This window comes from Tenebrio molitor, chromosome 1 (assembly GCF_963966145.1).
Source record: "Tenebrio molitor chromosome 1, icTenMoli1.1, whole genome shotgun sequence".
Taxonomy (NCBI): Eukaryota; Metazoa; Arthropoda; class Insecta; order Coleoptera; family Tenebrionidae; genus Tenebrio; species Tenebrio molitor.
This window is the reverse complement of record NC_091046.1, coordinates 14,520,782-14,533,862: the sequence shown is the minus strand read 5'-3', so window position 1 is coordinate 14,533,862 and position 13,081 is coordinate 14,520,782. Positions and strand designations below refer to the sequence as shown.

At 36.1% G+C, this 13,081-nt stretch overlaps 2 protein-coding genes across 6 annotated transcripts in view; one reads left to right on the top strand and one right to left on the bottom strand.

Annotated features, from left to right (window-relative positions):
* trio (trio Rho guanine nucleotide exchange factor) overlaps nt 1-3,647 on the top strand; it is a 167,408-nt gene extending 163,761 nt beyond the window's left edge. For all 5 annotated transcript variants that reach the window (XM_069039410.1, XM_069039408.1, XM_069039401.1 and 2 more), the window contains 2 exons: nt 2,756-3,154; nt 3,246-3,647. In XM_069039410.1, the coding sequence (XP_068895511.1) occupies nt 2,756-3,154; nt 3,246-3,374 (528 nt within the window). In that variant the 3' untranslated portion in view covers nt 3,375-3,647. The remainder of the gene's footprint in view (nt 1-2,755; nt 3,155-3,245) is intronic.
* A 7,472-nt stretch (nt 3,648-11,119) lies between these two features.
* LOC138141499 (uncharacterized) lies at nt 11,120-13,066 on the bottom strand. Its single transcript, XM_069062220.1, has one exon. It carries the CDS (start codon nt 13,064-13,066, stop codon nt 11,120-11,122), a length of 1,947 nt encoding a protein of 648 aa, XP_068918321.1.
* Nucleotides 13,067-13,081: the final 15 nt, after the last annotated feature.

Genomic DNA, 13,081 nt, shown 5'->3' with positions numbered 1-13,081 from the left:
TGGCTCTTGTAAAATTTAAATGAGATAAAACTTTTTTCTTTTTTGTGACGCATGCCAATTCGCTCATTTTATATTTTACACGCGCGTCGCGGCTAAACCGCTGACGAAAACGATGGTCATGAAAAATGTAAGTCGTCGAGATCAACAATGAAGTCTCGATTGGCATACGTCCAATGTTTATTTTGAGGTATAACCATTTTTGCACGACTACTTCGCGCAAATTCTTCAACATATTTTTGACGTACAATTTCTGGGATATGAATATTTAAATCAAATATTTTTCAAGACTAACATTTTGACCATAGGCGCGCGTACCTGCAATAAGTACTTGGATTTTAGTTTAGGAGCTGGGCGCGTGGCAAATGTTAGGTTGCGTACAGACTACGCGGGCCGAGCCTGTATGTAGGTACTGTAACATGTGATGTAAGCATTCGTCTAATTTGGACGCACCCTTAGAGTTTCTGGACGACCATAACTTAGTCTAGTTGTCACATTACTACCTACTATGCTCCAGTTCAAGACTTCTCCAACCCACCTCCATTTAAAAATGTTTAATAACGGATTTTTCAGTTCGTCCGTATACTGAAAATTGACATTTTTTGCGCGATTGAATATTACAAAGCATTCATAGAATAGGCAATGCTATATATGTGTTACCCTTCACATCAGGTTGCGATAATTTCGATTTTTATATTGCGTTTCTATATCAACTTACCGTTCTAGAACGCTAAAATATTTTTCTGTCGACTTTCTATAGCAACTTTAGCGTTCTAGAAAGCTAAAATACTTTCTGTGGAGTTTATCGTTAACAACTAGTAAACACAACGTACTATCTTGGAAACAGACGTGGTAAACAACAAATAGAGCTCAATCGCCAAAAGGGACATTTTTTAAAATCGAACTTTAACTATTTATTTAATAACATAAGTACATAACATTTTAGTTACAATACAAAAATTTCCGATAATAATGCGGAATCTGTAAAAGTGCCCCGAATGCATGCAGCGTTTCCACGTTGAATGACAAGGGAAATCCTCTCGAAAAGGAATTTCTTTGATTTTGAATGGCCTGATTCCGCGATAAGTCGGTTTCCGATGACATTAATGAAATCAATAGCTTCTTTGCACCAAAAGCCTAAGGTTTCAAAGGCTAAACCTTTAAATGTGTAATTTGACGAAATAATTGAACTATATTGCGTTTGCAAGCCATTTCAGCGGCAAAACCTGAAACTTCAGAAGTTTTCAAAACGTAACTATCTGCAAGTACATACATATATCTATACTTGGGCCAACCAACAGATATAGCAAGGTTGGTAGAACTGACTAATTTGTATAATAGGTTGCCTCGTTGAAAATTGCGGGGCGGGGGGGAAAGTAACTCGTGACGTAAAATCAACCCAGAAATTTTGGGTGTTCGAATAGAACCTAAGGTTTATAAGCTCCGTGGAGTTTATTGGGTGGCTTTTTGGGCTTTATTCTAGCGATGGAACACCTAATGCATGATCGACAGACTCTGTAGTAAAAGTTTAGTACACTGTGACGTCACGAGTAACTTTTGCGGGGGGAAAAAATTCAGACTATTGCTTTAAATGGAAACGAGGCAACCTATTATACAAATTAGTCAGTTCTACCAACCTTGAGATATAGTAATAAAACCGCCCCCTAGTGCCCGCGTATTTTAAATAGCAGCTTCCAATTGGCTTATTCAAAACGTGCGCAAATTTTCGAAAGCCTGATGTACATCCACAAAAATTGCTGGACTGCATCCGACATCTCATTCGTTTTAACCTCGCTTCGGGAGTTTGACCACGTGTTTATGTTTGTTTGTTTTCCTTGGCATTTTTCGATTTGTATTACAAAATAGTTTTTTTTTCAAGACTTTTGGTTCTCTATTTGTTAGAAAAAACCTGCTTCATTGTGAAACAGGCTTCGGCGTATAGCGTTCTACGCAACTAGACCACATCCCCTTTTTTTTAGTACTATATCTGTTGGTTGGCCCAAGTATACAATAGTAACGTCCCAAACTAAAGGTTGACCTTTAATCCATTCTACTAAAGTCATCCCATTAGTGCATTTTCCATCATTTTCTAAAATTTCTTTGAAGTAGAATAAAAAGTCAAATTAGCCCTATTTAAATAAAAAAAATTCAAAACATTTAAAATGAATTGGAGAATCGACTATAAGGGGCTCGTCAAACAAAAAAACCTTGTATTCAACTCGTTCGTGTGTCAATTGGGCTTTTTTGGCAAAAACCCCAATTTACACAAGAACTCGTCAAATAAGCTACTATTAAATATTAAACATTGACCATTTTAAACATTCAGCGCCAGTTTATAAAAGGGAAATTAAGTTAATGGCAATCAAATGCGAGGTTAACTGAACACGTGATCAGATTGAACCAATCGAAGTTTCGCATTCATGGGTTAATCGCGCATTAAAATTTAATTCGAATTAAATATTTAATTATCTTTCTATAAACTGGCCCTTAATCGTTTTGCTGTTGTGATTTTTTGTTATTGTTAATCCCGTCCCATAATTAAACATGTAACCGAGCCGACTGTATTTTTTAATGGATTCAAAATATCTTCAAACTTCGAAGTTTAAATAGGTATTTTCCAAACTCCTTTGTAACCCATCACTTTTTTTACGCGGACGTACTAAAAAAGATGTTCTCTTGCATAATGCGTCATTAAAAATGTAGCGTACCTATCGTTGAAAATTTTTTGTAAGAATATAGTGTATTTTATCTTTTGCAGCCAGAAAATGTGATGGTGGACTTATCGAGTTCCACTCCGGTTTTGAAACTGGTAGATTTTGGTGACTCAGTGAATACTTCGAAAAGCGTGATATTGCCGCCTGCTTGTCTGGAATTTGCCTCACCCGAACTCGTATTAGGCCAACCAGTTGGAAAACACACCGACTGTTGGGCAGCCGGCGTGTTTTTTTATGTACTACTCAGTGGAGTTTCCCCATTTTTGGATGATTCAATGGAAGAAACTACCGCAAATATATTGAAATGTGATTACTGCTTTCCTGACGACTATTTCAAAGAAATTTCTCTAGAAGCCAAAGATCTTATTAATAAGTTACTGGTACTCGTTCCTTCGCAAAGGGTAAATATGGACGAGTGTTTAGCATCGACTTGGATAACGACGGTATGTAGTCAGTTTCTTTTTTTTAAACATATACATAGCAAATCCCAAATTAAATTTTCTCACGTTATTCATTATTTTTTTCTTACCACAGGAACAAAAAACGGTGACCATACCGTCCAACAGATTAAAAACATTTATGCTTCGCAGACATCCAATGAACGTACCCACTACTCCCACTAGTCCCGTCTATTTTAATGAACAAAGTATTTTTAAACCTTGATATGGTACATTTGTATACTATATTCGGATTAGTGTTTAGAATGTGATATTGTTTCGTTAGTTAATGTCGTAAAAGCACACAATAGTCGCAATATTTTTTTGAAATGATTCTATTTCAATTAATTTTTCCTAGCATTTCATTAATCTAGCATAATTTTATTTAAAGTGTGATTCTTAATTTATTGACGTATATTGATGTAAATATAATGTTTTAACTTACTATTATAGGAAATTTGTAAATAAAGAGACTGCAGTTTTTATTCCAATTAAGACACCCTCTTGTTTTTATTTTTGACCCAATAATAATATATTCCGTAGATCATATCAATATACTCAAACATTTTATTTGTACATGTATAGAATAAAGCGAAAAATGTTCAGAGAAAGTTTTGGAGATTTTAACCCAAAATATTTAAACGACACCCTTTTGGAGTTAAAAATTCTAAAGATATTAAAAAATGACCATGCTACACAGATTAGTGCTAATCTGTTTGTCGTCCACCCACGGACATGGTAAATTTAGCATAATTTAAAAATAACTCGATGTTTTATCACAAAATAAAATCCTCGATGATCAATCAAAACGATGTTTAATAACTACCACATAACGAATTCTGGTAAATAATTATATTGCAGCCTTAAAACAGCAGTCATCTACAGTAGGTATGAACAAACTTCAATAATATGTAAGAAAGCGTAAACAAAACGAAAACTTTTAGAATTAAATTGCTGCGTCAGATATTCTTTTAAATCTACTATACCTACCGACATATTCTATTTTTCGAACTATGTTTTATTTTAATATCTGGGTTGTGTTAGTTAAATTAAATGGACTAACAATAAACCCTAACTATATTTTAATTTTATAATTTTCAGTAAACGGTCAAATATGAACCTTCTACTGAGCTGTAAAGAAATTAATAAAAATTGCTTTTTTATTTATACCCCCATTACATATTAAAGATTCACCAACGCCGCAATTTACATCAAAATGCACGTGGCCAACCCTCTTGAAATTTGAACGGAGAGGAAAAAAGACTAATACGTATATTAATTTTTGTGATTATTCCGCACATTGTTTTAAGACCCGTGTTTAATTTATTGTTTAGCTAATGTCTTTATCTACTTTGAGTTACAAATGGGCTCATAATTATATCGAAAACAGTTTAATAATGAATCATACCGGGTGATTTTAAATGATTGTGACTTTTTTTCTTAAGTTGGGAACATTTTTCATAAATTATTTTGGCAAATTTGATACCTTAATCAACACATTGGCGTACTTACGTCATTTTGACATTTTATGTATTAATAAATTGTGTCAAATAGGCGAGGACGCCTATGTTTATGTCAACCAACTATCACATTAAAAAGCAGAATAACCAACAATAATATTACCAACCTATGAAAAAAAGTCACAAAGGTAGTGCAAGTCTTCTCGTGCATCATCTGTCAATCATTTCTATTTAGGTTAGGTTAAGTCACGAAGTACAATTGCGAGCAATTAAATTTTGGTAGGCAATGTCATTTTGAAACTTCATCTCTTTGTCAAAAAACAAAAAGTTTCTCTGTGTAATTTTGTCTTGTCAACGTTCTTTCAAAAATAAATATAAATGTCAAAACACCACGCCAAAAACTAATTTATTTAATTTTTAAACAAATATTCTATTATGGCGCCAGTCTCTTATTTCAACAAAGTGAAAATAATTACCATGCTGGAGAGAGGATTTTCTGAAGTTAGGATAGCTGATCAGTTGGGGCTCGTAAGAAGTTCCGTCAATTTCATAAGTCGAAAATGGAGAGAAACGGGGTCGTTAGATAGAAAAGTAGGTTCCCGACGTCCTCGAGCCCCAACAGAGCAAAATGACCGGGCACTGATTGAAGAAATTGAAAATAATCCTTTTACAACAGCCGTAGAGGCGCGAAACTTAACTAATTTTCCCGCTTCTGTCCACACCGCTCGTCGCATAAGAGAGACAAGGTTAAAAAAAATTTCAGCTGCCACTAAAATACGACTTACACCTAGACATAAAGAGGCAAGACTGGCATTTGCTCTGGAATACATGTTACGAGGAAACGATTTTTGGGAAAACGTAATATTTAGCGACGAAAAAGTTTTTCAGTCAGCTTCGAATGGACAAATGCGCGTTTATAGACCGAGGAATCAAAGGTACAACCCGAAATATGTGCACAAAAATGATAATAGTGGTAGATTCTCGGTAAATATGTGGGCTTGGGTTTCCGCAAAGAGTCCTGGGGTAATCGTACACATTGAAGAACGCCTTACAAGTCACATTTATACCAGGATTTTGGAAGAAATTATGGTGCCTTCAGTAAGGGTTGTCTATCCGGAAGATAACTTTGTCTTCCAGCAAGATAACTGTCCGGTGCATACCGCTCACAGGGTCTCAGAATGGTTTCAAAACCATGGTATCAACGTTCTTGACTGGCCGAGTTTGAGCCCTGACTTAAACCCGATCGAAAATATGTGGGCTGCAGTAGTTAAAAGCATGAAAAGGCGCCGAGTGAGATTTGAAAACAAAGATCAACTCTTGACTGCAATTAGTGAGGCATGGCATGATTTACCCCGGCATTATTTTACAAATTTATGTCTGTCCATGCCCAACCGACTACTTAAAGTTTACGAGGCCAACGGAGAAATGACTAAATACTAATTTCATAGTTTTGATGTTGTTTGCGTTATAATAAATATTTGCTAAATTGTTACTTTAACTTATTTTCATGAGAATGCTCTTACAAGTGGCTCGAAATTGACAGAAAACACTGACGTGAATGTCATAAACAAGACAGCTATTTGACATCCACACGTTCGTTTCACAAGAGAGCATCTTAGGCAATGACATTGACTACCAAAATTTTATGCTCGCAATTGTACATTGTCGATTTAGATTTTTTTGGCGTTTGTTTCAGTTTTAAAAATTGCGTGTGTCATGCCAACGATGTTGCCAACTAAAGATTTCAAATGTGTTACCAACATAACAAAATAATTTTCAATCATTTATAGTCACTCGGTATAACCTTACGTTTTTGTGAAAAATGTCCGTTACCAACCCATATGAAAGTCCCTAGTCTAATATGAAAACTTGAGCAGCTGAAATTTCAGGAATTAGTAAAGCAAAGTATATAAAGTACCGAGTGACTATAAATGATTGAAAATTATTTTGTTATGTTGGTAACACATTTGAAATCTCTAGTTGGCAACATCGTTGGCATGACACACGTAATTTTTAAAATTGAAACAAACGTCAAAAAAATTTAAATCGACAATGTACTTCGTGACTTAACCTAACCTAAATAGAAATGACTGACAGATAATGCACGACAAGACTTGCACTACCAACTGCATCAGTGTTGCCAATCCACTATTTTCTTTCAATCATTTATAGTCACTCGGTAGTATATTACACTCGTTTAATAAGACAAGACGTATTATCACATTCGTTCCATTTTAAACAAACTTAGGTGATAATAAAGGGTCTTATTAAACTCGTATAATAATATATAGCTGGAACGTTATGGATGTGGATTTGGGACTTGTCGTTAAGTTGGCACTACCAGCAAAAGTAACTAAACGCGCCAATAAGGTTACTGAAATTTATCACAGATCTTACTAATGTACAGTGCAATCATAAGTTTTTAACGACCTTGAGTTTGACAATCCATATCCAAAACATTTCGACTATAGATTTGTTTGTACCAACTTGCAGCGTGCTCATACCAACCAGCAAAAGTCAACAAAGAAATGTTGAATGATCCTTGTTTGAATAATTTTCAAAAAGAAAGTACATAATTGTGGAACCATAATGTGACATATTGATAGTTCTCAATGTTCAGATCTGCCTTTCATTGTAACAAACAGTTTTTGTTTTGATTTATGGAGAAATTTGAAAATACCAACCGGTCAGTTTATAAACATCGGTCAAGGACTTACTATTTTGATAGAATAACTCATTCAATTATATTAACTATACGTATGCAATAATAAAAATAAAGTGACTAAAATTCAGTAACTATATTTAGAGTTTAGAATAACCTGTTGCAACGTCTTTTTTTATTCTCTTTTTCTAACACAATACCGTACTGATAAACCTAAAGTCAAAGTCTAAATGATTATGTTTGTACCACGGTTGTATAGTTGACTCAAGTTGCAAAAAACCACTTCTCATTTACAACAGAATTTTTTTCATATTTTTGCACCAAATCAGGGCACAACGGGACCAGAAAATCATAAACTCGGTACAGGTTGCAAAGACACACTTGTCATTTGCAACAACACTTTTATGGCATTAGTCATTTGAAATTACTTTAAAACTGTACCTATATGGAAAATATTCAACCCAAACTATGATTTTCTGGTCCCTTTGTGCCTTTATTTGGTTCAGAAATATGAAAAAAATGCTGTTGCAAATGACAAAGGTGTCTTTGCAACCTGTACCGAGTTTAGTTTGGATTGAATATTTTCCATATCAGTATAGTTTTAAAGTAATTTCAAATTACTAATGCCATAAAAGTGCTGTTGCAAATGAAAAGTGGTTTTTTGCAACTTGAGTCAACTTTACATATTTAGAAATAACTACACGAAAGTTTTGAAAAGTTTACCAATATCGATGCGACTTCTTGACCACTCAAAGTCAAAAATAAAATCACTTCGGATGTAATTTTTTTACAAATACTTACATTTACATACAAGCTATATTGTATATACAGCCTGTCCCAAACCAGCCCCCACATAGAAAACAGACATGTGCCGACACATTCCCTTTAGGGAATTAAAGGAAATTGACACTTTTTGTGTTAGGTTAAGTTGTTTTCAAGTTAGGGTTATATTTTCAGAATAGGTACAGTCGTTGACCAAAATAAAATAGGACAAAGCAAATTTCGATTGTGTAATTCGATATTTTTGCGAAATACATCTCTTAGGAAACAAAAGTGTCAAAAATAAAAAAACAATTCTGATAAGTGTCATCATTCGACAATATTTCAAAAACTCACAATCATTCAATTGAACATAGTGACAGTGACGAGATGACAAGTGAAAAAATACAACCTAACTTTTTGTAAATCAATTGTCAAGTCAAATGAAGTTGTAATCTCAGACACATACGTCTCAATTACACTACACAAATCTTTGAATTGTGAAACTGTCTAAGGTAACACTTTGTCCTATTTTATTTTGGTCAACGACTGTACTGTACATTGTTGCCGGATCTCTTAAATCTGCTCTGTCCTTTTTAAATTAAATTAAATCGTTTAATAGCAATTTTTTATCGTAATAAAATTATTTTGGCAATTTTGACTGTTCCTTTGACGGAAATTTAAATTATTTTTACACACTTAATAAATAATTTACAGTCGGAACGTTATAGATATGGATTGGGGACTTGTCGTTAAGTTGGCACTACCAGCAAAAGTAACTAGGTGCGCCAATAAGGCTACTGGAATTTATGACAGATCTCACTAATGTACAGTTCAATCATAAGTTTTAAGCGACCTTGAGTTTGACAATCCATATCCAAAACATTTCTTACGAATATTAAAATAATAAATCTGGCAATGTGGTGGCAAGAAAGAAAATGTTGAACAGAAACTGACAGAAAAAAGAAATTGCATCCGTTGCATCACTGAGTCAGTTAGTCCAACATGAAAAGAAAAAATCATAGCCAACTCGGTCCCAAAAAGATCGTGAATGCCTAATAATTAGATAGAGAACTTCGAAACCCCGGCAACGCAAAATTGCGGTCATCCCACCTTGATGGTGCTCGACTCTAATTGGTCAAATTTAGGATGTCTTTTCTCGATTATCGCTTGAGATAGGACTTTTTTCTTTAAAATTCAGGATATGTACCACATTTACCCAAATACTCCCTTTTTCCTCTGAGAAAGCAGTTCTGGGACATTCTGTACGTATTAATATTTAGGTAGGACATAGCGCATGTTTCCTGGGGAGTCCATTATTTTTATAAATCACACATATTGTGTTTAATTTAGGAATTAAATGGTGTAGATCCGCAGACATTAATCACAACTAAAGTAAAGTTGTAACAAACAACGTAATAAATTAGTTTTCGTTGTTGGTTTGAATTTTATGGGATTTGGGGACATTACCAGAAGGTAATGTCCCCAAATACAGAAGTATGTTCTATTTCGTGAAAAATGTCGGAACAACTGCGATTTTGTCAAATCTAAAACAGCAGTCGATCATAAATTATTTTCTTTTGGTGTCGAATTGAGCAGCCTTAATGTTAATTATAATATTAATATTCGCGGAAGAACTTTTTAAATTTCGGTAGGTATGTCATCATAGTAATGGAGAAATAAGTTTGGTTTTCTTTTCAACGAACTTTCTGTGTGACAAATTAAATTCTGCGCTCCGAACATCATGCAGACGACCCAGTTGAAGCATAAAATGATCCGTCAAGTTTTCGTCGAGGCAAATTCACTTGAAGAAGGACACAGTAAATAGATACCTCACAAAAGGCCCACATTAATTTAATTTTTGGGGTGAGCTCGTGTTTTTCATACACCTATGGTCGCCGTGTACGGTTAACAGCTTATTTATTCTCATGGCCGCACAAAGGGCTGCTCTCCCGTAATCGCGTATGTTCAAGGTCACGTACATCCCCGCCGGTAGAAAGGGAGTCCGGGCCTGGTTTTAACCCCAACAGAAAGAACGCTCGGTCGATCGATCCAGCCCGAAAATAGGCCGGGCTAAGCGCGCCTGTTGCCAGGCAACCCGTTTTACTGACGTGACACACTGACACCCTGAATTATATAAACTCCGTACTGCTACTGAATATTTGACCGACAACGTATTTACTGAAAGTGCTTCGTGTTTTTAGCACTTCATCGCTTACCGACTCCTACACTGCGCAATCAATCCTTTTTTCATTCTTGATACCAGGAGTAAAATTTGAATACACGGCAACGGCACCATTATTGTTTACCGCGACCGAGCCATGTGTTTTCTTCGCCTTGGAGCATCTAGTTTGTTCAACACTGAGCTGTTCGGCTTCTTGCAAAAAATCTGCCAAAAATTTTACGACACTTTTTTATTTTATTTATTGCAGATCGGAGAAACATCAATTATTTCCTACTTGGTCACAAATTTTGTGAGATAATCGACTATGATTAGTGATGACAAATGGACAAAAATGTGTGAAAGAAATTAAAAGATACATGATCGGATCTTATATTTTTACGAAAAATATCCAGAACGTAATATTCTAGCATACGGATCATTTAGAGTATTTAGACCAAGTTGCTTGCAACTTTTCAACTTGAAAGTAAGGCAGTTGGCAATAATATAATGTGAAACTCGATATACTCGTACAATCGTACATACAGGGTTATTCTAAATGATTGTAGTCGAAGTAGGCGTGAAAACTGAATGTAAAATTTATGGTTGCCGCTCCACATAAAAAACATCAAAATGATGTGAATAAGTGAGTGAGTACACACCGTTCACATACGGGAGTTAAATTGGGTGCAAAACAACTCAATATTTCTGGATTCAATCCTTAATTTAACAAAAATAAATAAAAACCTCATCACCGCACTTTTCACCTAAAAACTGACAGTTCACATGAAAGCGGCAAAAATGTAATAACATGGGCATGACCTACTTCGACTATAATCATTTAGAATAATTCTGTAGGGTTATTGTTTTCCGGGTTGTGCCGCGGTCGTCTGGATTGCTGGGTAGCTGACGTTTCAATAGCCATGCTGCTATCTTCTTCGGAGCTTGTAAATAAACTGGTGTGGTCTATTCCGTGTTGGGCTATTTATATGGTTGGTGGTGGGAGTGGTCCCCGTGGGATTGGTGGTGGGGGTGGTAGGCGTGGCTCGGTGACTGAAGTTAGTGGGGGGGTGCGTACATGGTCGAATGACGGAATTCCACGTGCTAGAAAGCTCAACCCCTTGGTCTCTGTTGAAATTATTTGGATTTTTTCTAATCTCGATTGCTTCCCTTATTAATCTTTGATGGTATTTGGATGTTTTAGCCAGAACTACTGTTTTTTCAAGGTCGAACGTGTGGTCTCCATCTTCGAATTTGTGTTCCGCCAATGCTGATTTCTCCTTATCATACTGCTTGATGGCCCTACTATGTTCCTTTAATCGACATTGTATTGAACGTCCTGTTTGTCCGATGTAGCATTTCCCGCACAGGCATTCTACTTTGTAAATCCCTTCAGACTGGAACAGGGGGAGTTTATCCTTAGGTGTTGGAAGGATCTGAGAGATTTTCTTTTCCGTGGTAAACCTGGTTCCAATGTTTCTCTTCTCCAAAATTTTCCTAATACGGTCCGTTACTCCTTGCACATATGGGAGGCAAGCAAATTTCTGGTAAGTTTGTTGTTCGGTGTGTTGTCTAACTTTTCTTGCAAATCGAATGTCCCTGTCCGAGAAACCATTGCATTTCAGCGCCCACTTAATATGTTTCAATTCCCGTTCTTTACTGTCTTCATCACAGATGGTTTCAGCACGATGGAATAAAGTTTTCATCAAGGCTCTTTTCTGTTGTGGGTGATGGTGAGATTGTGCATTGAGGTATCTGTCAGAATGTGTTTTCTTTCTATAAACTGTGTGACGAAGCTGGTTTTTGTCCCGTGTTACCAACACATCCAAAAAAGGAATCTGGTTGTTCTCTTCTATTTCCATTGTGAATTTTATGGATGAATGGAGGCTGTTCAGGTGGTTCAAGAATTGATCTAATGATTCACGTCCATGTGGCCATACAACAAATGTATCATCCACGTACCGTTTCCAAAGTTTCGGCTTAAGTGGAGCTAACTCAAGGGCTTCCTGTTCGAAAGTTTCCATGAATAAGTTGGCTATGACCGGAGATAGTGGGGATCCCATTGCTGCTCCTTCCTTCTGTTCGTAGTAATTTCCTTTCCATAGGAAATATGTTGATGTTAAGCAGAACCGTACCAATTCCGGAATATCTTCCCGTAGTCCTTGTGTTATCAAACTCTGTTTGATTATCTCGACCGAGTCTTCGACGGGTACGTTGGTGAACAAGGAAACTACATCGAAGCTGACCAAGATATCTGTAGTGTCCAATCTCACATTCCTGATTGATTCAACAAAATGTAATGAGTTTTTTACGAAAGAATCTGTGTGTCCTACGTATGTTTGAAGATGTTTAGCAAGATACTTTGCCAGATTGTAGGTAGGGCTTCCCATAGTGGACACAATTGGTCGTAGAGGGCATTCTTCCTTATGAATCTTCGGGAGTCCATATAAACGGGGTGGTCTGGTAGATGATGGTAGAAGGGCGCGCTGTTCCCGTTGGGGGATTGAGGATTGTTTAATAATTTCTCTGGTTCGACGTTCTATTGTAGGTGTGGGGTCTTTCTTTAATTTGGTGTAATGTTCGGGATCTAATAGTTGGCTAATTTTGTCATTGTATTCATTCTGGTCCATTATGACGGTTATGTTGCCTTTATCCGCTCGTAAGATGACGATGTCCTTATCTTTTCTGAGTTCACTGAGTGCTTTCATCTCATCTCTACTAAGGTTTCGCTTAGGTGGTTTGGATTTTTTGAGGATTCTGCAAGTTTCAAAACGAATCTCTTCTGCTTCTTCCTTTGGTAAATGACGGATTGCTGTCTCTACTTCAGTGATGATTTCTTCCTGTGGAATCCTGGCCGGGGCTATTGCAAAATTCATCCCCTTAGAAAGAAG